Source organism: Scyliorhinus canicula, chromosome 16 (genome assembly GCF_902713615.1).
Source record: "Scyliorhinus canicula chromosome 16, sScyCan1.1, whole genome shotgun sequence".
In the NCBI taxonomy this organism is placed as follows: domain Eukaryota; kingdom Metazoa; phylum Chordata; class Chondrichthyes; order Carcharhiniformes; family Scyliorhinidae; genus Scyliorhinus; species Scyliorhinus canicula.
Window position 1 is genome coordinate 80,231,813 of NC_052161.1, and position 26,849 is coordinate 80,258,661.

Consider the following 26,849-nt stretch of genomic DNA (forward strand, 5'->3'; position numbering starts at 1 on the left):
ATGGGGGTCTCTGATATGGGGGTAGGGGGGGTGATGGTTGGGTCACCATCCTGACAGCGTACATGCTGTGGGGGGAAGTGACCAATTATTCTCGTGGTTGGGGAAAGGATGCCCCTACTATGTCAGCAGGAGGGTGGGAGTAAGGATTTGTGTTGTGGGGGTCCTGCCACAGGATCTCGCTATCGGTCGTTCGATCATAATGGCGGCCTGATACTGGGATTCTGACGGATTCCGGTGAGCTCTCCACCATGCATAAATTAGCATGGTGAAGGGGAGAGACTCGCATACTGGGCCCCACTACTAGCACCAGCCGAGACCAGGAGCGATTATCCCCTGGCGAGAGAATCTCAGCCTTAAGTTCTCACACTCTCTACCCTATTCCAGACTTTGTGTTTTTCCTCCCTCTCTTCTCTTTCAACAGCATAAAACCCATCACATTTCTACCCTCCGTCAGTCTGATGAAGAGCCACATTCAACTCAGTCTATGGATGTCTAAAGGTAGGTGAAGTAGCTGAAGAAAAACTGCTGGAAACATTCAGCAGGTCTGGCAACATTTTGCGCACACATCACTCTGCCTGTGATCGCTAACCTGCAAAGACAGTCAGCAACTCACACTGGCTGCCAGCTTTCAAAATATTACCCAAACAGCAAACCTAACAGCCTTATGCTGAAGGAAACCGCCCTCCAAACATTGGGATGAGATGGCCTGAGACCTTACTGTCCAAGCCTATTAGCATGTCCACATATTCTGCCTTACCTTATTCAGGAAAATTCCCAGTGGAACTGTCGTTAAACAGGACTAAGGAGGAAGTAGAAAGGGATAAAAGTGATATATTATCCATACTTGTTTGAGCCTGAGACTAAGATTGTGCTCGGAAAGCGCCCTGGTAAATAATTAATATTGAACCAAATGTTACTTACTTCTCAATAGCAGATACATCCTTCGTTTCCAATTTGCCTTTGGTAAGAAGTTCTGGTGTGATGTTCCCTTCAAAAAGGAGCCCTTCTTTGGCCATCTTTACGAGAATCAGCCTCACGAGTTCTCCCATGTACATTCCGCTGATCATTTTCTCAAACCTGTACCATTAAGTTACACGGCTATGAGTTCATTTGTCTCACTGCCTGATAATTCAACATCAGATTGTTAGACACTTACAAAATGCTTAAATTCTTTGGCTTAGGAACAGCCAAATGACAAATGATTTAACTTTGTGCTAGTGTTATTCAATATTGTTATAATTCAAATTGCAAACCAAAATGGTGACTAAAGAAGTAATGATCACCTTTTCTGTCCCAATAATCGCATGGCCACAGTCCTGCACTTTTTAGAATCGCTACAATGCTGAAGGAGGCCATTTGGCCCATCAAGTCTACACCGACCTTTTGAAAGAATACTTAGGACCACACCTCCTCCCTATCCCCGTAACCTCATCTAACCGTTTCGACAATAAGGGACAATTTAACATGGCCAATCCACCTAACCTGCACATCTTTGGACTGTGGGAGGAAACTGGAGTACCCGGAGGCAAAACTCTTAGGAATATAGAAAGTCAGAGAGATCTGGGCGTGCAGGTCCACAGATCTTTGAAAATTGCAAGCCAAGTGTACAAGATAGTCAAGAAACCATATGGAATGCTTGCCTTCATTGGACAGGGCATTGAGGATAAAAACTGGCAAGTCATGCTGCACCTTGGTAAGGCCGCATTTGGAATATTGCGCATAATTCTGGTTGCCACACTACATGAAGGATGTGGAGGCTTTGGAGAGCGTGCAGAGGAGGTTTACCAGGATGTTGCCTGGTCTGGAGGGTGTTAGCTATGCGGAGAGGCTGAATATATTTGGACTGTTTTCATTAGAACAACTGAGGTTGAGGGGTGACTTGATTGAAGACTACAAGATATTAAAGGCATGGATAGAGTGGATGGGCAGGCACTCTTTCCCAGGTTGGAGGGGTCAGTCATCATGGGGCATGGGTTTAAGGTCCGAGGGGCAAAGTTTAGAAGAGATGTTCCAGGAAGGTTTTTTACACAGAGTGGTGAGTGCCTGGAACGCGTTGCCTGGGGAGGTTGTGGAAGCAGATATATAAACAGCATTCAAAAGGCATCTTGGCAAATACACGGATTACCCCTGGATAGGATGGGTAATAATATCAATCTTTATTGTCACAAGTAGGCTTATGAAGTTACCGTGAAAGGGTATAGCGGGACACGTACAAGGAAGTGCTGAGGGTTTTGCCCAAGGTTGGTATCATTACAGGTATAGGCTTGAAGGGCCGAATGGCCTGTTCCTGTGCTGTATGGTTATTTATTCTTTGAAACCCACGCAGACATGGGGAGAAAGTGCAAACTCAACAGACAGACACCCGAGGCCGAAATTGGACTGGGGACCTTGGTGAGTCAGCAGTGCTAACCACTGTGCCACCTTGCTGCACACTAAGACATAATTTAATCTGGGAAACTTGCTGGTAAGAAAGGAAAGGCTGACAATTTCTAAAACACCTTCACAGCCTTGGGAAGACGGGAAGGAAGGAAATTTCTAAAATCATTGAATCCCTATTGTGTCGGGCCAGATTTGGTCCATTGAATCTGCACTGACCCTCTGAAGAGCACCCCACCCAAGCACGCCCCATTACCTAACCTACACACTCCTGGACAGTCCACCTAACCTGCACATCTTTGGACACCGTCTTGGAAGAGGCAAAATCAGATGTGGAGCTAAGTTTCTCTCATTAACATTAACTCATCATCGCCCATTTGTTCTCCAATGGAAAAATGGCAGTTGCACGGAGACATCCTGTAAATTGGAGTTCAGGGAAATTCCAACCTGAGGAAGCAGCTTTTCAGTTAATAAATAAATGGAAAAGTGAGAACTTACAGCTGCTTTCCTGGATTCAGAGAACCACGATCGATTTCCCGATCAAATTCGGTCCTGATAGATTCCAGTGAACCATCATCTCCAAAACCACCCCATTCTAAGTTGATGCACATCCGTCCTTCATCGCCTTCCACCAGGTCTATATGTCTTAGCTCCTCCATGTAACAAGCATTCGTGCCTGTGCCTGTGTATCAATCGAAACAGAACAGCTATCAGCACAGAAACAACTACTTTTAAAATCAAATTCGAAGTTGCAGTGGTCCAGCAGTGCAGATCATAAATGGGGTAAAAATCACATACAGCAGCTGACCTTTGGTAACTAACTCATAAGTTTATTCTTTCTGTGTATACTCTGTGTATACTCTGGCCACTCGCACCATTCCAAACAGTGGAGAGGTTTCCTCCCTCTCGGGCATAGGACGGTATTCCCTCGCCCTCGGGGATAGGACGGGATACCCTTGCCCTCGGGGATGGGAGGGAATCCCTCAGGGTTGGAAGGCATTCCCTCATTTTTGGGGATGGGGGGGATTCCCTCATCTTTGGGGATGGGGGGGGAAATTCCCTCACCCTCGGGGATGGGGGGGTTCCCTCACCCTCGGGGATGGGGGGGTTCCCTCACCCTCGAAAATGGGAGGGATTCCCTCACCGGAGTTGGGGAATTCCCTTGCCATTGGATATCATAGATCATAGAATTTACAGTGCAGAAGGAGGCCATTCAGCCCATCGAGTCTGCACCGGCTCTTGGAAAGAGCACCCTACCCAAGGTCAACAACTCCACCCTATCCCCATAACCCAGTAACCACACCCAACACTAAGGGCAATTTTGGACACTAAGGGCAATTTAGCATGGCCAATCCATCCTAACCTGCAGAGCTTTGGATTGTGGGAGGAAACCGGAGCACCCGGAGGAAACCCACGCACACACGGGGAGGATGTGCAGACTCCGCACAGACAGTGACCCAAGTCGGAATCGAACCTGGGACCCTGGAGCTGTGAAGCGATTGTGCTATCCACAATGCTACCGTGCTGCCCCTAACACTCAGGGGGGATATTCCTTGTGCCCAGGGATAATGAGTGTCTTCCTCACTCTTAGGGATTTCCTCTGGCTCAGGTTGGGGGGGGGGCAGTTTTCCCTTTGCACTTAGGGAGGGTTAGTTCCTCGCACTCGGGGATTGGAAGGGGGGGGGGCGGTGAGAGAAAGAGTTTCCCGCAATCAGTGATGGGGGATTCCTCACACTCAGTGATGGGGAGGTGTCCTCACACTCAGTGATGGGGGATTCCTCACACAGTGACGGGGGATTCCTCACACTCAGTGATGGGGGATTCCTCACACAGTGACGGTGGATTCCTCACACAGTGACGGTGGATTCCTCACACTCAGTGATGGGGAGGGTTCCTCACACGCAGTGATGGGAGGGTGTCCTCACACTCAGTGATGGGAGGGTTCCTCACACTCAGTGATGGGAGGGTGTCCTCACACTCAGTGATGGGAGGGTTCCTCACACTCAGTGATGGGAGGGTTCCTCACACTCAGTGATGGGAGGGTGTCCTCACACTCAGTGATGGGGGATTCCTCACACAGTGACGGGGGATTCCTCACACTCAGTGATGGGGGATTCCTCACACAGTGACGGTGGATTCCTCACACAGTGACGGTGGATTCCTCACACTCAGTGATGGGGAGGGTTCCTCACACGCAGTGATGGGAGGGTGTCCTCACACTCAGTGATGGGGGATTCCTCACACAGTGATGGGGATTCCTCACACTCAGTGATGGGGAGGTTTCCTCACACTCAGTGATGGGGAGGTTTCCTCACACTCAGTGTTGGGGAGGGTTCCTCACACTCAGTGATGGGAGGGTGTCCTCACACTCAGTGATGGGGGATTCCTCACACTCAGTGATGGGAGGGTGTCCTCACACTCAGTGATGGGGGATTCCTCACACAGTGACGGGGGATTCCTCACACTCAGTGATGGGGGATTCCTCACACAGTGACGGGGGATTCCTCGCACTCAGTGTTGGGGAGGTTTCCTAACACTCAGTGATGGGGGGGGTTTCTTCACGCTCAGTCATGGGGAGGTTTCCTCACACTCACTGTTGGGGGGGGGGGGTGTCCTCACACTCAGTGATGGGGGATTCCTCACACTCAGGGATGGGAGGGTTTCCGCACACTCAGTGATGGGGGGGTTTCCTCACACTCAGTGTTGGGGGCGTTTCCTCCCACTCAGTGATGGGGGGGGGGGGGGGGGGGGGGGGGGGGGGGGGTGTCCTCACACTCAGTGATGCGGGGGTTTCCTCACACTCAGTCATGGGGCGGTTTTCTCACAGTCAGGGATGGGGGGGGGGGGGGGAGGTGTCTTCACACTCAGTGTTGGGGGGGTTTCCTCACACTCAGTCATGGGGAGGTTTCCTAACACTCAGTGATGGGGAGGTTTCCTCACACTCAGTGTTGGGGGGGTTTCCTCACACTCAGTGTTGGGGGGGTTTCCTCACACTCAGTGTTGGGGGGGTTTCCTCACATTCAGTGTTGGGGAGGTTTCCTCAGACTCAGTGATGGGGGTGTCCTCACACTCAGTGATGGGGAGGTTTCCTCACACTCAGTGTTGGGGGGGTTTCCTCACACTCAGTGTTGGGGGGGTTTCCTCACACTCAGTGTTGGGGGGGTTTCCTCACATTCAGTGTTGGGGAGGTTTCCTCAGACTCAGTGATGGGGGTGTCCTCACACTCAGTGATGGGGGAATTCCTCACACTCAGGAATGGGAGGGTTTCCGCACACTCAGGGATGGGCGGGCGGGGGAAATGGTTTCCTCGCAAAGAGGCATGCAGGGTTTACTCGCACTCGGGATCAGGATTGGGTGGGGTGGGTTTTCCTCGTCCTCGGGCTGTGGCGTTTCTTTGTACCTCGCAGTTTGTGAATATTCCAGGGATTAACGGTGAATTGTCAGGGATTTGGATGGTTAATTCCAATGCAACCAAAGCCAGCACTCCCCTTGCAATCAGGGGTGGCCATGGCTGAGGAGGTCCGAAGATTTCTGCACCAACTATCTCATAAGGCGGACAAAAAGTTAAATGTTGTTTGTCACCGTGACCATTTCTTGGCAGTCACCCTCAGCAACAGGGAGCTCAGGTCTCCCATAGCCTTTCCGTTAATGTTACACCATGGGCTATGAGATCAGGTCATGACCTTTTTTATTCTAATCCTTGCCAACTTCCCAGTTGAAGTCCATCCTGGAATTGAACCTGGGATCTTTCGGTGTGATATTCATTGTTACACCAAAAGCTATTTAATGTCTTTACCTATAATAAGGCCAACTTCACAGCGCCGGTCATCAAATCCACAGGTCATCATGGTACCAACAGTGTCGTTCACCACAGCCATGATATCTACATCATAGTCCTTGGGATGAACAAATAAACAACTCTCAGCCAGCAAACCAGTTCATGAAAAGAACAAATTTACAGATTAATTTGAACACACAGAGATTGATATTGAGTCAGCTGAAGCACATCAGTTGCCTGCCCTTCATTAGTGGGAATGACGCTAACCGGATGGTCTGTGGGACCCCTAGGCTGCAACTTTCCGAGCCTGCACAAACATCGAGCACATGGCTCAAGGGCCAAATTGTATCTAAATGAGCTTTGGGCAGTGGTCACGCTATGCCTATTTATAATGAAGGGACCCAGTGAATTAAAAGATGTTTCCTCTCTGTGCCCTGAAACAGCCTAACAAGTCATTCAGTTCAAGGGCAATTAGAGATGGGCAATAAATGCTGGCCTCGCCAGTGATGCCCACATCCTGTTTCACATCCCATTAATGAATAAATAAAACTGTCTGCAGCTTTTCACAGGAGGTCACCCAGCCTTTCTACTCTTCAACTGAGGAATCCTCCCCTCAATCAGTCGCCTTCATCTCCCCCTCCCAATGGATCTTCCTATCTGTATGAAATCTCACCTCACCCTCTGCATATTCCCAGCACATTTTAAGAACTAAAGAGCAGGAGTAGGCCATTTGGCCCCTCGAGCCTGCTCCATCGTTCAATAAGATCATGGCTGATCTTTTTGTGAACTCTGCTCCACCCGTCTGCATGACCTTCAAGCCCTCCACTATCTCTTAAAGCCCAATTGGGACCCCCAGCCCTTCTACCATTGGGAAGTTCAGCCCCTCCAAGCGCCTCATCCGCTCCGGTACCTAGGCATTTTTACAGCCTGCTGTAAAAATCTCTAAACACCTTATTCACCCCGACCGAATCACCAACCAGGTTCCCCTCACCGTCCTTTACTTTCCCTAACTCCCTAGTTGCCTCCCTCTTCCTAAGCTGCTATGCAAGTATTCTGCTGGCCTTCTCCCCATGTTCATAAATCGCTCCCTCGCCTTTCTCAGCTGCTCCACCGCCCTCCCTGTGGTCAGCAAGCTAAACTCCGCCTGCAGCCTTCGCCGTTCCCTCAGGACCCTTGCCTCTGGGGTCTCCGCATACCTCCTATCGATCGGTAATATCTCTTTTACCAGTCTGTCCGTCTCTGCCCTGTCAACCTTCTCCCTATGAGCCCGGATCGAGATCAGCTCTCCTCTGACCACTGCCTTCAGTGCTTCCAAAACCACCGCTGTCGAAGTTTCCCCCGTGTCACTGACCTGCAGGTAGTTCTGAATGCATTTCCCCAGCCCTCGCACATCCCTTCATCTGCCAAAAGTCCAACATCCAACCTCCAGTGCGGGCGCTGATTACTGTCTTTACTAACGTGCAAGTCAACCCAGTGTGGTGCATGGTCTGAGACTGTGATCGCCGAGTACCCCGGGCGGAATTCTCCCAAAGCCCCGACGCCGTCGTGAAACCCGGAGAGGTTCACGACGGCGTCGGAGGCCTCTCCTGGCCCCCTATTCTCCCCCCACCGGGGGGCTAGGAGGGCCGTGCCGGGAGACTCGGCCACCGGGCCTTGTCGCTGGCGTCAAGGCCCGCGCGCCGAGAATGACGCGGCCGACGCACCTAATGACGTCAGCCGTGCATGCGCAGGTTGGCCGTCGCCAACCCGCGCATGCGCAGTTGCCGTCTTCCCCTCCGCCGCCCCGCAAGACGTGGCAGCTTGATCTTGCAGTGCGGCGGAGGGGAAAGAGAGCGTCCCATTGAGACGCCGGCCCGACGATCGGTGGGCACCGATCGCGGGCCTGTCCCCTCCCGAGCACAGTCGTGGTGCTCAGTCCCCTCTAGGCCCCCCACAGGCCCCAAACGGGCATCTTACGCTGTGTTCTCGACGGCAGCGACCAGGTGTGGTTGCCACCGTCGTGAAACAGTCGCGAACGGCAGGCCGCTTGGCCCATCCGGGTCAAACGCGACACGCCAGTTTGGGGGGGGGGGGGGGGGGGGAGAATTGCGGGAGGTGCGAGAGCGGACCTCCAGCGATTCTCCCACCCGGCGTGAGGAGCGGAGAATTCCGCGCCCCGTGTCCACTACCCCAGCCAGAAAGACCCTGCTCAAAATAAAGAAATCAATCCGGGAGTACACTTTATGCACGTATGAGTAGAAGGGGAACTCCTTCGCCCTCGGCTGCCCAAATCTCCATGGATCCACTCCCCCCCTCCCACCCCCCCCCCCCCCCCCCCCCCCCCCCCCACCTTGACTGGTCTCAGCCCTGGTCCATAATTGTATTGAAGTCCCCTCCCACGAACAACCTGTGCAAGTCCAGGTCCGGTATCTTCCCCAGCATCCTCTTTATAAACCCCACATCATCCCAATTTAGAGCATATACATTTACTAACACCACCTGCACCCCTTCCAGTTTTCCACTGATCACAACATACCGACCTCCCACGTCCGAGACTGTTCTACCTACCTCAAACACCACCTGCTTATTGATCAGGATCGCGACCCCTCTAGTCTTTGAATCTAGACCCGAGTGAAACATCTGGCTGACCCAGCCTTTCCTCAGTCTAACCTGGTCCGCTACCTTAAAGTGCGTCTCCTGCAACATCACTAAATCCGCCTTCAATCCCCTAAGATGCGCGAACACGTGCCCTTTTGACTGGCCCATTTAACCCTTGAACATTCCAGGTGATCAGCCCAGTTTTGGGGCTCATTGCCCCCCTGCCCTCCACCGATCAGTCATCACCTTTTTTAGGCCCGCCACCAGCCCGTGGTCCGCTCCTCCACCGGTCCATCCCCGACCTCCTCTCTGTCCATCAGCCTGAGTCCCTCCCCCGCCAGCAGAACATTCACCCCCCCACTGGGCTTCCGAGAGCTAGCTCACCCAGCTAGCTTGGTGGCCCCCCATCCTCGTCGTCTGATAGAACACAGAACGGTACAGCAAAGAACTGGCCCTTCGGCCCTCAATGTTGTGCCGAGCATTGTCCGAAACCAAGATCAAGCTATCCCACTCCCTGTCATTCTGGTGTGCTCCATGTGCCTATCCAATAACCGCTTGAAAGTTCCTAAAGTGTCCGGCTCCACTATCACAGCAGGCAGTCCATTTCACACTCTAACCACTCTCTGAGTAAAGAACCTACCTCGGACATCCCTCCTATATCTCCCACCCTGAACCTTATAGTTATGCCCCCTTGTAAAAGCTACATCCACTTGAGGAAATAGTCTCTGAACGTCCACTCTATCTATCCCCCTCATCATCTTTCATCTTATAAACCTCTATTAAGTCACCTCTCATCCTCCTTCGCTCCAATGAGAAAAGCGCCCGCTCCCTCAACCTTTCCTCATAAGACCTATCCTGCAAACCAGGCAGCTTCCTGGTAAATCTCCTTTGCACACTTTCCAATGCTTCCACATCCTTCCCATAGTGAGGTGACCAGAACTGCACACAATACTCCAAATGTGGTCTCACCAGGGTCCTGCACAGTTGCAGCATATCCGCACGGCTCTTAAACTCAAGTCCCTGTTAATAAACGCTAACAAACTATAGGCCTTATTCACGGCTCAATCCACTTGAGTGGGAACCTTCAGAGATCTGTGGACATGGACCCCAAGATCTCTCTGTTCCTCCACATTCCTCAGAACCCTGCCGTTGACCCTGTAATCCACATTCAAATTTGTCCTACCAAAATAAATCACCTTTCACTTATCAGGGTTAAACACCATCTGCCATTTTTCGGCCCAGCTCTGCATCCTATCAATGTCTCTTTGCAGCCTACAACAGCCCTTCATCTCATCCACTACTCCACCAATCTTGGTGTCATCAGCAAATTTACTGACCCACCCTTCACCCCCCTCCTCAAAGTCATTGATAAAAATCACAAATAGCAGAGGACCCAACACTGATCCCTGTGGTACACCACTGGTAACTGGTCTCCAGTCTGAAAATTTTCCATCCACCATCACCTTCTATGTGATAGCCAGTTACTTATCCAATTGGCCAAATTTCCCTCTATCCCACACCTCCTTACTTTCTTCATGAGCCAACCTTATCAAACGCCTTACTGAAATCCATGTATACGACATCAACTGCTCTACCTTCACCTACACACTTAGTTACCTCCTCAAAGAATTCAATCAAATTTGTGAGGCAAGACCTACCCTTCACAAATCCGTGTTGACTATCCCGGATTAAGCTGCATCTTTCCAAATGGTCATTAGTCCAATCCCTCATGACCCTTTCCATTAACTTACCGACCACCGAACTAAGACTAACCGGCCTGTAATTACTAGTGTCATTCCTATTCCCTTTCTTGAACATAGGAACAACATTCGCCACTCCCCAGTCCTGTGGCACTATCCCCATGGACAATGAGGACCCAAAGATCAAAGCCAAAGGCTCTGCAATCTCATCCCTTGCCTCCCAAAGCATCCTAGGATATATCCCTTCTGGCCCAGTGGACTTGTCGACCCTCAGCTTTTTCAAAATTGCTAATTTTTAGCTCATTTCTTGCTACCTTGTAACCCTCAAACGACCCAACTGAACCTTGTTTTCTCATCCTTACATACGCTTCCTTTTTCCTCTTGACAAGACATTCAACCTCTTTTGTGAACCATGGTTCCCTCACACGGCAATTTACTCCCTGCTTGACAGGGACATACTATCAAAGACACGCAGTATTTGTTCCTTGAACAAGCTCCACTTTTCAGTTGTGCCTTTCCCTGACAGTTTCTGTTCCCATCTTATGCTCCCTAATTCTTGCCTAATCGCATCATAATTATCCCTCCCCCAATTCTAAACCTTGCCCTGCCGTATGGCCCTATCCCTCTCCATTGCATTAGTGAAAGACACCGAATTGTGGTCACTATCTCCAAAGTGCTCTCCCACAAACAAATCTCCCACCTATTGTTCCCTCCCCACCCTCCACCCCACTCATGCAAACAAGCTCCAACATCAAACAATCCCCACACAATTGCCCAATAGAAAAACACCAAGACCAAACTAGCACACCACCATCCCCCAGCCAGTGCAAATGAAAACCTAAATTCACCCAGCTGTACTGCTGGTTCCAAGCAAAACGAGAAACAAAAAGAAAACAGAAATACGAATGTTGCAGCCAAGTTCAAGCGTTCTCAGACCTTCGTCAGCCCTTTCTTTCCTGCAAAGTCCAACGCATCCTCAGGTGACTCAAAATAAAAGTGCTGATCCTCATGCGTGACCCAGAGACGGGCTGGGTATAACAGTCCAAACTTCACCTTTTTCTTAAAAAGGATCGACCTGATCTAGTTGAAGCCTGCTCTCGTCCTGGCCACCTCTACACTCAGGTCTTGGTGAACCCGCAGGATGCTATTGTCCCACTTACAGCTCCGTGTCTGCTTGGCCCACTGCAGAATACGCTCCTTATCCGAGAACCTGTGGAATCTCACCAACATAGCCCTCGGGGGATCTCCCATTCGCAGCTTCTTCGCAGGTGCTCTGTGAGCCCGATCCACCTCCAAGGGCCAGGAGAATGCCCCATCACCCAGCAGCTTCTCAAACATGCCTGCGACATATGCCCCAGCGTCCGTTCCTTCAGACCCCTCCGGGAGCCCGACAGTTCTGAGGTTCTGCCAGCAGGACCGATTCTCTAGGTCCTCCACCTTCTCCAGACGCTTCTTTTGCTGGTCCCTCAGCATCCCCACCTCCAGCTCCACCACGGTCTGATGCTCCTACTGCTCAGCCAGCGCCTTCTCCACTTTCTGGATCACCCGATCCTGGGCGTCCAACCTGAGCTCCAGCCACTCAACCGATGCTTTTATCGGGTCCAAGCAGTCCCGTTTCTGCGTAACAAAGCCCTCCTGGATGACTTTCACCAGCTGCTCCATAGACTGCTGGGTCGACAAGCCAGAGGTTCGCCCCTCCACCATGCTGTCCCCTGTTGCAACTATAGCCCAAGTCTTCTGTCTTATTTCTGCCCTTACGAACGCTTCCAGTCCTTTTTTTCCGTGAACCGAAGTGGGAATTCAGTCGGGAATTGCCACTGACATCCGTTCTACAAGTCAGGTCCGTTAAAAGATCGGGTAAAAAGGTTCAAAAGTCCGACGCGGGAGCCACCAAATGTGTGACTTTCTCCTTCATAGCCGTCACCTGAAGTCCCCTGCTTCAATCTTATTTATACCCATTTGTTATGGGCCAGGGTTTAGAGAACCCCAAAGTGTATCATGGAGTTCACCTGACCCCCAACCTTTACTACATTGTGGTATGGGGAGCACACAGCCCACTCTACAGGTGTGGTACAGCAGAAATCGACAAGTATTTTTTAAAGCAAAACAATGTTTATTCTATGAACTCAAGTTAACCTTTTTAAAACATACAGTGAACATCTTAGCAACCATCAATTCAAATACAACCCCCAAAGACTACAACACTAAGTAATCCTTTAAGCTTTCCTTTTAACATCCATACGACTTAAAACACCTTTTACCAGAAGCACAACAGGTTAAAGTCACTACCGAAAACATTCTGAATTTTGAATTCACCAAATGATCAAGAGATAGTCTTTTTACGGCAGAGAACACAGCAGTACACCTGCTTGGTCTGGCTTCAGCTCCAACACTGAAAACAAAACTAAAAACACACCCTGCAGCAAACAGCCTAAAACGAAAGTAAAAAGCAGACACAGCCCAGCTCCACCCACTCTCTGACATCACTGCAATTGCAAACACCCATTTCTTAAAGGTACTCTCACTACAGATATTTATATACACACCCATTTATAAACACTCATTTCTTAAAGGTACTCTCTCATGACACTTCATTATTTTATGTTTCTCTAAGATTCCCCCCTCATTCTTCCAAATTCTAATGAGTATAGTCTCAGTCTACTCAGTCTCTCCTCATAAGCCAATCCTCAATTCCAGAATCAACCTAGTGAATCTCTTCTGCACCCTCTCCTGTGCCAGTACCTCATTTCTCAAAGCAGGAGACCAAAACTGTGCACAGTATTCCAGGTGTGGCCTCACCAGCACCCTATACAGCTGCAACATAATCTCCCTGTTTTTAAACTCAATCCCTCTAGCAATGAAGAACAAAATTCCATTTGCCTTCTTGATTATCTGCTGCATCTGCAAACCAACTTTGTGCGATTTAGGTATTCAGGGATTAATAGGGATTCTTAGAATGGTGATTTATTCGTTGCTGAGTTTAAATGAACCAAAATAAATATTTATACTGGGTCATTCGTGAGGAAAATGTAATCAATTGAGAGGTTTGCATGGCTAATAGTGGAGTCTAATAGTGGGTAGGCCTCCATCCACCATGGTTCTAGACTCCACCAGCTAGAGGAAACAACATCCCCATATCCAGTCTGGCTAGTCCTGTCAGGATGTTACACGTTTCAATTAGATCCCCTCTCATTCTTCTAAATACAGGCCCAGCTGACCCAATCTCTTCTCATCCGACAAACCTGCCATCCCAGGAATCAGTAAGGGAATTGGCGTACAAATGCAAGGAGATGGCTCAAAATCTTTGTAAAACATTAGCTCAGTCTCAGATTAGTATCATATTCAATTCTGGCCACCACAACTTAATAAATAATTCAAGGTTTTAAAAAGAATGCAGAGGCGATATATTATAATTGTTGCCGAGTTGAAGGACTTCAGTTAGTGGAGAAGCTGGGGTTGTTCTCAGAGAACAGAAGGTTATGCAGGTAAAGGTGGACAAGATCATGAATGGTTTTGTTAGAATAAATAAGGATAAACCGTTTTCAGTGGAAGAAGGTGGATAACCAGAGAATTGTGATGATCTGGAAATGTTTGAAAGGGGATTTATTCATCTTAAGAAAAAATTTGGATAAATATTTAAAGGGGAAAAAAAAGAGCTATGGGAAAAGAAGAGGGGAAATGGGACTAATTTCAAAGAGAGCGCAGATATGAGAGGCTGAATTCCTTTCTCTGTGTTGTGTTATTTTATGGTTCCATCATCATTACACTGGATCTTATTGATTTGACAGGGTGTCATTTGGGAGAAAAGGGAGTATCTCCTGTCTAGAAAGAGACAACAGAACCCCTCCTCTGTCCCATAGTCACAGAATTATTACAGTATTGGAGAAGGCCATTAGGTCCATCGTCTTTCACTGGTGTGGACCGCAGGTCTGAGAGTGGGGGCTCACAACAGAAACTTGCATTTATATAGTACCTTTAAGATAGTCAAGCATTACAAAGAACTTTATGGGAGCTTAAACAAACAAAATCTTATACGGAGTCTCATGTTCAGACAGATGACCAATTGCTTAGACAATGAGGTGGGTTTTAAGGAGTATCTGACCGAATCTTGGAAATGCTTTACTCCAGAAGAGTGTGATACTCAGTCATTGAGTGTATTCAAAGCTAAGATCAGTAGATTTTTGAACTTGATGAGAATTGGGGTATGGGATCAGCTGGGAAAGTGGAGCTGAGGGTCAAGGTAAAATGACAGAGAGAAGGTTTGAGCAGCAGTATGGCCCAGTCTTGCTTCTGTTTGTGTTGTTCTTATGAGGGAGAGGTGAAGAGCTTTGAGGATCCCTTTTCATAGAATCCCTACAGTGCAGGAGGAGGCCATTCGGCCCACCAAGCCTGCTCTGATCCTCTGAAAGAGCACCCTACCCAGGCTCGTTTCCCCACCCTACCCCGTAATCCCACTTAACCTGTACATCTTTGGACACTAAGGGACAATTTAGCATGGCCTGTTCACCTAAAACGCACACTTTCGACTGTGGGAGGAAACTGGAGCACCTGGAGGTAACCCACGCAGACACGGGGAGAAAATGCAAACTCCAGACAGATACCCAAGGCCGGAATTGAACCTGGGTCCCTGGTGCTGAGGCAGTTGAAGAGATGGCAGCTAATAGTGAAGTGCAGTGAAATAAATCAGGAGTGCAAGAGGCACCTGGAGAAGCACAGAGACGCAAACGAGTTGTTTTGCTGGAGCAGGTACAGAGATAGGGATCAGTGAGGCAATGGAGGGACTGCCATACCTCTAACAGCTTGGAATCATCGTCAGATTTTAATCAACACTGATTTAATGAAATACAAATCAAACTTGCAAATCAGAAAGTTATCAGCTATGTATTCAAAATACTGAATAGGTTTTAAAGGACGGGATTTATGCTCTTTAAGGAGATAATTTGAAATTCTTCACCTCCTCGGGGTACAGTTCCACAGCTGACAACAACCTCCAGTAGTTAAGCCAATGGACATTCTTCAACCTGGTCAATGAGGGTCAGTGGACTGATCTACCACAGAAAGCACCACATTGGAGCTGGAAGCTGAGAGCAGATTGATTAAGCCCAATTCACCAGTCTCTAAGAGCAGAAGAAATAGGAACAGCAGTAGGCTATTTGCCCATCAAGTTTGCTCTGCTATTCATTAAGATCATGGTTGATCAGGTTGTGGATTTATTGTTCAGTTGCTGGCTGTTCCCATACCCCATTAACTCCCTTATCGATCAAAAATCTGTCTAACTCAGGCTGGAGCATTTGCAATGATCCAGCCTCCACTGCTCCCTGCGGAAGAGAATTCCAAAGACAAATGACCCTCAGAGAAGAAACCCTCCTCATCTCGATCTTAAATAGGAGGCTCTGACCTCCTGAAGTCAGTAAAGCCAATACAATTGGTCTCAGAAAAGTGAGGTTAGGGAGGGAATAATCGTCAAAGGTTTCTACTCCTGGCGTAGTCGATGTCTTTGTGTAGTCTGTAGGCCACCAAATAGGGGGAAAGATATAGAACAAATTTGCAAGGAAATTAGAGAGGCACACAAATTATACAGTAGTTATAAGGGGGACTTCAGTTATCTGAATATGGACTGGAATAGTAGCAGTGTAAAGGGCAGACAGAGAGGGACATGTTTACCTAAACTGAATCATCTTTGATAAGATTATTCTGGAGAGTGTTCAGGAAAATTTTCTAAAGCAGTATGTTTCCAGCCCAATCAGAAGGGATGTGCTGTTAAAGCACATTTTTGGAACTGAGGTGGGTCAAGTGGATCAAATGTCAAGAGGGGATCATTTAGGGGATAGTGATCATTTTTGGAAAGGGACAAAGAACAATCCAGGGTAACAAAGATTAATTGGGGGAAAAGCTAACTTTAATGGGGTAAGAATGGATCTGGGCCAGATAGACAGAAATCAAAGGTTGGCAGGCAAAACTGCAACTGAACTGCAATGAAGCCACAGTCGAGGTATATTCCCTCGAAAAGGAAAGCTTCCTGGATGACAAAAGATAAAGGGAATAAAATTAAGAATAAAAGGTGTGCTTAAGATAAATATCAGGTGGATAATACAACCAAGAGCCAGACTAATGTAAAAGGTTCTGAGTGGAATTGAAAAAGCAAATAACAAAAGTAAAGAGAAGAGTACGAAAATAGACTGGCAGCTAACCTAAACGGGTTCTTAAATCTTCTTTAGGCATATAAATGGTAAAAGACTGTAAAAGGGTAGGAGGCAATTAGGGACCAGAAAAGGGATTTATGCTTGGAGGCAGGGCTGAGTATTAAATTAATACTTTCCATCTGCCTTTATCTAAGATGATCTGCCAAGGTCATGGTGAAAGACAAGATAGTTCAAACAACAGAATGGTTAAAATTGATAAGGAGATGACACTGGATAGGCTGTCTGCACTTCCTGAAAATAAGAATGATGCATCCAAGTGAGAGTGGAAATTGCAAAGCCACTGGCCATAATTTTCCAATTTTTATTAGACTAAGGGGTGGAGCCAGAGGACTGAAGAATTGCAAATCTTGCACCCTTGTTCAGAAAAGGATGTAAAAATAAGCACAGCAACAATAGGTCACTCAGTTTCACTTCAATAAGTGGAGAAGCTTCTAAAAATGATAGTTTGGGTCAAAATTAATGTGGATGTGAAGGTATTAAGAGAGAGTGCAGAAAAGATTCATGAAATGATTCCAGTGATGAAGAACTTCAGTGACATAGTTAGATCAAGAGCGATCTGGACAGACCATATAAAAACTGTTTCAACTGGTGGAAGGATCGAGAACCAGAGGACACAGAGTTAAGGAAATTGGCAAAAGAAGCAATGACAATGAAGAAAATGAAGAAATGTTTTTCCACACAGTGAGTGGTTAGGATCTGGAATGTCCCACCTAACGGTGTGGCAGGGTCAATCAGATCTTTCGAGGAGGAATTGGCTTATTATCTGAAAAGGAAGAATTGTGTAGGGCGATGAGGAAGTAGTAGGGAAGTGATTCTAGGTGAATTTAGACAGCCAGCACAGATATGATGGGCCGAACGGCCTCCTTTTAATGCTGCAACCATTCTGTGATACGGTAGTGATCAAAAAGCCTCTCAGGCCTCAGCTGAAGTGCAGACTAGGCCGAAGTACATGACAGATATCCATGGAGTTGTACCCAACAAAGTTAATGCATAGGGATAGGATAACGAACATTCATATTATTCAACCAATACTTTAATCCTATATTAGTGACATTAGCCCTGTCATCCTTCTTGAAATTCTTGCTTCAGTGTCCATATCAAATAGCATATCAGTCATGATCTAATAGTTTATCTTGTTTTATTTGGTATTAAACGTACCCCTCTCTTGTCGATGGCCTTGCGTAGCAGCTTCACCACGTCTGAGCCCTCCACTCCACTTGCTTTGAAACCTTTTGTCCAAGTGATAAGAACACTCTGTGAAGAAAAATGACCAGCTGAATATCGAAACAATTTTTGCAACTGATACTTCAGCATTATAATTTGAAAATAAACTGAAGGCTTCCTTTAGTCATAGTTTATTGTAAGAAGTCTTACAATACCAGGTTAAAGTCCAACAGGTTTGTTTCAAACACTAGCTTTCGGAGCACTGCTCCTTCCTCAGGTGAATGAAGAGGTATGTTCCAGAAACATATATATAGACAAATTCAAAGATGCCAGACAATGCTTAGAATGCGAGCATTTGCAGGTAATTGAATCTTTACAGATCCAGAGATAGGGGTAACCCCAGGATAAAGAGGTGGGAATTGTCTCAAGCCAGGACAGTTGGTAGGATTTCGCAAGCCCAGGCCAGATGGTGGGGGATCAATGTAATGCGACATGAATCCCAGGTCCCAGTTGAGGCCGTACTCATGTGTGCGGAACTTGGCTATAAGTTTCTGCTCGGCGATTCTGCGTTGTCGGACGTCCTGAAGGCCGCCTTGGAGAACGCTTACCTGGAGATCAGAGGCTGAATGCCCTTGACTGCTGAAGTGTTGAGCTTGAGACAATTCACACCTCTTTAACCTGGGGTTACCCCTATCTCTGCATCTGTAAAGATTCAATTACCTGCAAATGCCCCGATTGCGGGTCAGACCCCATCGGAGGCCCCCCTCCCACAGTGAAGGAGCTCTTTTCCCCGCCCCACAGGCCCCCCCCCCCCCCCCCCCCCTGACCCTTCGCGCAGAGTTCCCGCCGACAGCGACCAGGGATGAACGAAGCCAGTGGGACTCTGCTTTTTGCGCGCGGTCACTCGGCCCATGTGGGCCGGAGAATCGGCGGCTCCGCCGATTCCAGCGGCCCGCAGGCATCAAACACGCCAGCGCAAATGGCGGCGATTCTCCGCACCTCAGAGAATCGCGCGTCGGCATTGGGGCGTGTGGCGCGGTTGCGCCGATTCTCCGGCCCGGTGCGGGGCTCGGAGAATCGCGCCCCAAGTCTCTCATTATCTACTCCCCAGGGAACCTCCTTAATATCAACAAAATTCCATTAGCCCCCAACTTCAGCAAACAATATCCAGGGCTGGAATGAATTATGATCTTACTTTTATGATGCTTTAATTGCACCGATGTCCCATTGGTTCTTTGCCAGTCCCACCGGCGTAGATTAGACTAGGTCCCTTACTGGCGGGACCTGGTGGCGCGGGCGGGCTCCAGGGTCCTTTGGGGGGGGTAGAGTGGGGCAACATGGCCCCAGGCGGTGCCTGCACGGTGGCGTGGCCCGCGATCGGGCCCACCAATCCGCGGCAGCTAAGTCATAGATGGGGTGACATGTGCTTGCCAGGAGAGAGTGGCTCAGACTTTAGCGAGTCCCCATCACCTGACCACCGTACAGGAGAAGGCATCATATTTAAAATGACAAAGTCCTGTATTAAAGTTTGATGCACGATCAATCACTACTGAAGCAACAAGTTTTTGGAGGTACCCGAGTTACAAAACGTTCTGGTCGGTTTCTGGTCCTTCACTACTATATTTGAACAAAGGTTACTATTCGTCTTTTGGAATGTCAAAAATTCTTCTTAATGTGCCAGGCTTTCCACACTGAAAACATACTGAGCATGCCTCTGCTCCAACCTTTAAAGGTTGGAGACTGATCTGCTTTTTCACCATACTCTCAATTTCTCTTCAGCCTGTTTCTGTTCCACATCCAACCAACTTTATTTTGACCTCTCGGTTTGTGGTTTATTTCATAGTTCTCCGCTACGACCAAAACATAGAAAATAGGTGCAGGATTAAGCCATTCGGCCCTTCGAGCCAGCACCACCATTCAATATGACCATGGTGGATCATGCTAATTCAGTATCCCACTCCCACTTTCTCTCTATACCTCTTGATCCCTTTAGCCACAAGGTCCACGTCCAGGTCCCTCTTGAATATATCCAACGAACTGGGTAGCACAAGTGATTAGCACTGTGGCTTCACAGCACCAGAGTCCCAGGTTCGATTACCTGCTAGGTCACTGTCTGTGCAGAGTCTGTACATTCTCCCCGTGTGTGCGTGGGTTTCCTCCGGGTGCTCCAATTTCCTCCCACAGTCCAAAGACGTGCAGGTTAGGTGGACTGGCCATGATAAATTGCCCTTAGTGACCAAAAAAGGTTAAGAGAGGTTATTGGCTTACGGGGATAGGGTGGAAGTGAGGGCTTAAGTGGGTCGGTGCAGACTCAATGGGCCGAATGGCCTCATTCTGCACTGTATGTTCTATGAACTGACCCCAACAGCATTCTGTGTTAGAGAATTCCACAAGTTCACAACTCTCTGAGAGAAAAGGGGCGCGATTCTCCCAAAACGGGAGAAATCGTAAGGCTGGCGTCAAACCCGGGCGGGTTTGACGCCAGCGCGCCCCTTCCCGACCGGGAACCGATTCTGGTCCCCGGTCGGGGCTAGCAGCCCGACGCCGCAAGCTCCGGCATCACGGGCTTAACGAATTTCGTTAAGCCCGCTTGCCGGAGTTAGCGCCGGCTGACGCGTCATATGACGTCAGCCGCGCATGCGCGGATTGGAAGACTCCAACCCGCGCATGCGCGGATGACGTCATCGCGTATTTGCGCGAAACCCGCGCATGCGCGGGCCAGGATGCCCCTCAGCCGCCCCGCGAATGGATATTGCGGGGCGGCGGAAGGAGAAATAGTGCGCGGGCATCGGGCCCGCTGCCCGCGATCGGTGCCCACCAATCGCGGGCCCATGGCACCCTTGGCACGGCCGTGGTACTGCCGTGCCAATCGGTGCCATGGTTATAAAAAGCAAGTTGTTCCCGCCGTTTTTACGAACGGCCAGACCAGGTGTGTTTGCCGTTCGTAAAAACAGCGTAAAGGGCTGGGACTTCGGCCCATCTATCAGCTGTGAATCGCTGCCGGCCGTAAAAAAAACGGCGGCAGCGATTCGTGTCGGGAGTTGGGCGGGGGGGGGGGGGGGGGGGGGGGGGGGGGGAGAATGGGGGGGGGGCGGGAAAAATGTCGGGAAGGCCCTCCCGCTATTCTCCGACCCGTCTTGGGGGGCGGAGAATCGGGCCCGAGGTTCTTCCTCATTTCAGTTATGAATGGCTTACCCCTTATTCTTAGACTGTGACCCCTAGTTCTGGATATCCACAACATCGAGGACATTCTTCCGCATCTAGTCTATTTAGTCCCATCAGGATTATACGGGCGGGATTCCCCCCCCCCCCCCCCCGCTGGGTCGGAGAATACCCGGGGGGGGGGGGGGGGCGGGGGCGCGGAGCGAATCCCCCCCCCGACTGCCGTATTCTCTGGCGCCGGTTTTCGGGAGGGGGCGGGGTTCACACCATGCAGGTTGGGGGCCATTGGCAGCAACCCACCCGGCAATTCTCCGGGCCCCGATGGGCCAAGTAGCCGTCCATTTCTGGCCAGTCCTGCTGGCATGGATTAGACATGGTCCAACAAGGCGGGACCTGCCAGGTAAGTCGACTGGGGCGGTCCTCGTGGGCGCCCTAAACGGTGGCTTGGCCTGCGTCAGGCCATCATGCTGATTGCGGAGAATCCCGCTGTACCTGTTTCTATGAGATCCTTTCTCATTTTTCTAAACTCCAGTGAGTACAAGCCCAGTCTATCCAATCTTTCTTCACATGCCAGTCCTGCCATCACGGGAATTAGTCTGGGAAACTTTGCTGAATACCCTCAATAGCAAGAATGTCCTTCTTCAAGCTAGGAGACTAAAACTGCACACAATACTCAAGGTGTGGCCTCACCAAGGCCTGATAGTTGTTTCTCTGGATTTTGAAACTCTTTTGTTCCTCTCCTGTAAGATTGTATTGGAGGCAACTTTTGAACTCCTCTAACAGGATTGCCTCTCTTAATCCGTGGTCAACTTTGAGCGTTTGCTTCCACAGGTGAAATGCCAATTAGAACATAAGAACATAAGAACTAGGAGCAGGAATAGGCCATCTGGCCCCTCGAGCCTGCTCCGCCATTCAATTAGATCATGGCTGATCTTTTGTGGACTCAGCTCCACTTTCCGGCCCGAACACCATAACCCTTAATCCCTTTATTCTTCAAAAAACTATCTATCTTTACCTTAAAAACATGTAATGAAGGAGGCTCAACTGCTTCACTGGGCAAGGAATTCCATAGATTCACAACCCTTTGGGTGAAGAAGTTCCTCCTAAACTCAGTCCTAAATCTACTTCCCCTTATTTTGAGGCTATGCCCCCTAGTTCTGCTGTCACCCGCCAGTGGAAACAACCTGCCCGCATCTATCCTATCTATTCCCTTCATAATTTTAAATGTTTCTATAAGATCCCCCCTCATCCTTCTAAATTCCAACGAGTACAGTCCCAGTCTACTCAACCTCTCCTCATAATCCAACCCCTTCAGCTCTGGGATTAACCTAGTGAATCTCCTCTGCACACCCTCCAGTGCCAGTACGTCCTTTCTCATGTAAGGAGACCAAAACTGAACACAATACTCCAGGTGTGGCCGCACTAACGCCTTATACAGTTGCAACATAACCTCCCTAGTCTTAAACTCCATCCCTCTAGCAATGAAGGACAAAATTCCATTTGCCTTCTTAATCACCTGTTGCACTTGTAAACCAACCTTCTGTGACTCATGCACTAGCACACCCAAGTCTCTCTGAACAGCGGCATGCTTTAATATTTTATCGTTTAAATAATAATCCCGTTTGCTGTTATTCCTACCAAAATGGATAACCTCACATTTGTCAACATTGTATTCCATCTGCCAGACCCTAGCCCATTCACTTAACCTATCCAAATCCCTCTGCAGACTTCCAGTATCCTCTGCACTTTTCGCTTTACCACTCATCTTAGTGTCATCTGCAAACTTGGACACATTGCCCTTGGTCCCCAACTCCAAATCATCAATGTAAATTGTGAACAATTGTGGGCCCAACACGGATCCCTGAGGGACACCACTAGCTACTGATTGCCAACCAGAGAAACACCCATTTATCCCAACTCTTTGCTTTCTATTAATTAACCAATCCTCTATCCATGCTACTACTTTACCCTTAATGCCATGCATCTTTATCTTATGCAGCAACCTTTTGTGTGGCACCTTGTCAAAGGCTTTCTGGAAATCCAGATATACCACATCCATCGGCTCCCCGTTATCTACTGCACTGGTAATGTCCTCAAAAAATTCCACTAAATTAGTTAGGCATGACCTGCCTTTAACGAACCCATGCTGCGTCTGCCCAATGGGACAATTTCTATCCAGATGCCTCGCAATTTCTTCCTTGATGATAGATTCCAGCATCTTCCCTATTACCGAAGTTAAACTCACTGGCCTATAATTTCCTGCTTTCTGCCTACCTCCTTTTTTAAACAGTGGCGTCACGTTTGCTAATTTCCAATCCACCGGGACCACCCCAGAGTCTAGTGAATTTCGGTAAATTATCACTAGTGCATCTGCAATTTCCCTAGCCATCTCTTTTAGCACTCTGGGATGCATTCCATCAGGGCCAGGAGACTTGTCTACCTTTAGCCCCATTAGCTTGCCCATCACTCCCTCCTTAGTGATAACAATCCTCTCAAGGTCCTCACCTGTCATAGCCTCATTTCTATCAGTCGCTGGCATGTTATTTGTGTCTTCCACTGTGAAGACCGACCCAAAAAACCTGTTCAGTTCCTCAGCCATTTCCTCATTTCCCATTATTAAAACTCCCTTCTCATCCTCTAAAGGACCAATATTTACCTTAGCCACTCTTTTTTGTCTTATATATTTGTAAAAACTTTTACTGTCTGTTTTTATATTCTGAGCAAGTTTACTCTCATACTCTATCTTACTCTTCTTTATAGCTTTTTTAGTAGCTTTCTGTTGCCCCCTAAAGATTTCCCAGTCCTCTAATCTCCCAGCAATCTTTGCCACTTTATATGCTTTTTCCTTCAATTTGATACTCTCCCTTATTTCCTTAGATATCCACGGTCGATTTTCCCTCTTTCTTCCGTCCTTCCTTTTTGTTGGTATAAACCTTTGCTGAGCACTGTGAAAAATCGCTTGGAAGGTTCTCCACTGTTCCTCAACTGTTCCACCATAAAGTCTTAGCTCCCAGTCTACCTTAGCTAGTTCTTCTCTCATCCCCTTGTAATCTCCTTTGTTTAAACACAAAACACTAGTATTTGATTTTACTTTCTCACCCTCCATCTGTATTTTAAATTCCACCATATTGTGATCGCTCCTTCCGAGAGGATCCCTAACTATGAGATCATGAATCAATCCTGTCTCATTACACAGGACAAGATCTAGGACCGCTTGTTCCCTCGTAGGTTCCATTACATACTGTTCTAGGAAACTATCGCGGATACATTCTATAAACTCCTCCTCACGGTTGCCTTGACCGACCTGGTTAAACCAATCGACATGTAGATTAAAATCCCCCATGATAACTGCTGTACCATTTCTACATGCATCAGTTATTTCTTTGTTTATTGCCTGCCCCACCATATCGTTACTATTTGGTGGCCGATAGACTACTCCTATCAGTGACTTTTTCGCCTTACTATTCCTGATTTCCACCCAAATGGATTCAACCTTATCCTCCATAGCACCGATGTCATCCCTTACTATTGCCCGGATGTCATCCTTAAATAACAGAGCAACACCACCTCCCTTACCATCCACTCTGTCCTTCCGAATAGTTTGATACCCTCGGATATTTAACTCCCAGTCGTGACCATCCTTTAACCATGTTTCAGTAATGGCCACTAAATCATAGTCATTTATGATGATTTGTGCCACCAACTCATTTACTTTATTCCGAATACTACGAGCATTCAGGTAAAGTACACTTATGTTGGTTTTTTTACCTCTGTTTTGAATCTTAACATCTCCAGTTTTATTCCTTTTGTTATTACTGGGCCTATTCACTGTGCTCCCCTCAGTCACTGTACCTTGTACTGTCGCCCTTATGGATTTCTGACTATGTCTTCTCTGCCTTGCACTTTTCCCCTTACTTCCTTTTGTTTCTGTCCCTGTTTTACTACCTTCCAACTTCCAGCATTGGTTCCCATCCCCCTGCCACATTAGTTTAAACCCTCCCCAACAGCTCTAGAAAACACCCCCCCTAGGACATCGGTTCCAGTCCTGCCCAAGTGCAGACCGTCCGGTTTGTACTGGTCCCACCTCCCCCAGAACCGATCCCAATGCCCCAGGAATTTGAATCCCTCCCTCTTGCACCATCTCTCGAGCCACGCATTCATCCTATCTATCCTGACATTCCTACTCTGACTAGCTCGTGGCACTGGTAGCAATCCTGAGATTACTACCTTTGAGGTCCTACATTTTAGTTTAACTCCTAACTCCCTGAATTCCGCTTGTAGGACCTCATCCCGTTTTTTACCTATGTCGTTGGTGCCTATGTGCACCACGACAGCTGGCTGTTCACCCTCCCCCCCCAGAATGTCCTGCAGCCGCTCCGAGACATCCTTGACCCTTGCACCAGGGAGGCAACATACCATCCTGGAGTCTCGATTGCGTCCACAGAACCGCCTGTCTATTCCCCTTACGATCGAGTCCCCTATCACTATAGCCCTGCCATTTTTCTTCCTGCCCTGCTGTGCAGCAGAGCCAGCCACGGTGCCATGAACCTGGCTGCTGCTGCCTTCCCCTGGTGAGCCATCTCCCTCAACAGTATCCAAAGCGGTATATCTGTTTTGCAGGGAGATGACCGCAGGGGACACCTGCACTGCCTTCCTACTCTTGCTCTTTCTTTTGGTCACCCATTTTCTATCTCCCTCAGTAACCTTCACCTGCGGTGTGACCAACTCGCTAAACGTGCTATCCACGACCTCCTCAGCATCGCGGATGCTCCAAAGTGAGTCCATCCGCAGCTCCAGAGCCGTCAAGCGGTCTAACAAGAGCTGCAACTGAACACACTTCTTGCACGTGAAGGAGCCAGGGACAGTGGACGTGTCCCTGAGCTCCCACATCGCACACGAGGAGCATGACACGGGTCTGGGATCTCCTGCCATGTCTTAAACCCTTGGTAAACTTAAACAACTAGAATTTTAAAATTAAAATAAATAAATTAGACAATGAAAAGAAAAAGAGAGACTACTTACCAGTCACTTACCAGGGTTAAAAAGCACCTCCTCACACTCTGCACCGAATTACTTCACTGCACCAAATTACCAAGTTTAAATCTCTCACTCTGTATGAGTCTCACTCCGGATGTGTCTCCTGGAAAAGTGCTCGCTTACTGTGTGCGCTCTCTGTCTGTCTTTTATACAGACCTCAGCTAACCGATGACTCAAAAAAAACCTTACCTTCAAAGAGAATAATACAATGTGCCCCTAAACAGGCCTCAGGTGATTGATAGATAACTGCCTCTCAGCAATTAGGGTGGGGGCAGCTTCAACCAATCAGACACTAAGCTCCACACTGCACTTTTAACTGAAAAACAGCAGAATTAGATTTTCCACTTACCTTTGCTGATTTACCTCACTGCACCAAATTACCAAGTTTAAACCTCTCACTCTGTATGAGTCTCACTCCGGATGTGTCTCCTGGAAAAGTGCTCGCTTTTGTTTAAGTTCTTTGAATTTGACAAAGATTTGATTTGCAAGAGTGCTGAAATCTCTGGGAATATTCTATCGGCACTAACGCATAAGTACTTAGGATAGCATTTTTCATTGGTTCATAGTTTGCAGCGGAAACAACAGGGTTTACTTGGACTTTGTTAGCCCACCTTGCATTAAGAAAGTCCAAATCTCTGCAGACTACTTTAACTTACCTGTAACCTTCTCAATGGACATGAAGAAGGTTTCAATGTCATCTTCATCAAATCTTGGTACTGACTGGGAATACTTCGAGAAATCAAAGCTCTCTGAACAAGGGAAATTTAAATTGCTACAGCCTCTCCAATATGGAAAGACAATTGGCCTCACCAATTTAAACTGTTTCATTTCACTGCCCTTTTATACTTCATC

The 26,849-nt window shown here is 48.2% G+C and overlaps 1 protein-coding gene across 1 annotated transcript in view; it reads right to left on the reverse strand.

Moving 5' to 3' along the window:
• The window catches only part of hk1 (hexokinase 1), a 143,306-nt gene that overhangs the window by 75,310 nt on the left and 41,147 nt on the right, over nt 1-26,849 (reverse strand). The window contains exons 5-8 of the mRNA XM_038821407.1: nt 17,793-17,888; nt 6,173-6,272; nt 2,875-3,058; nt 922-1,077 (exon numbers count right to left, since the gene is read on the reverse strand). Coding sequence (XP_038677335.1) covers nt 922-1,077; nt 2,875-3,058; nt 6,173-6,272; nt 17,793-17,888 — 536 coding nt within the window. The remainder of the gene's footprint in view (nt 1-921; nt 1,078-2,874; nt 3,059-6,172; nt 6,273-17,792; nt 17,889-26,849) is intronic.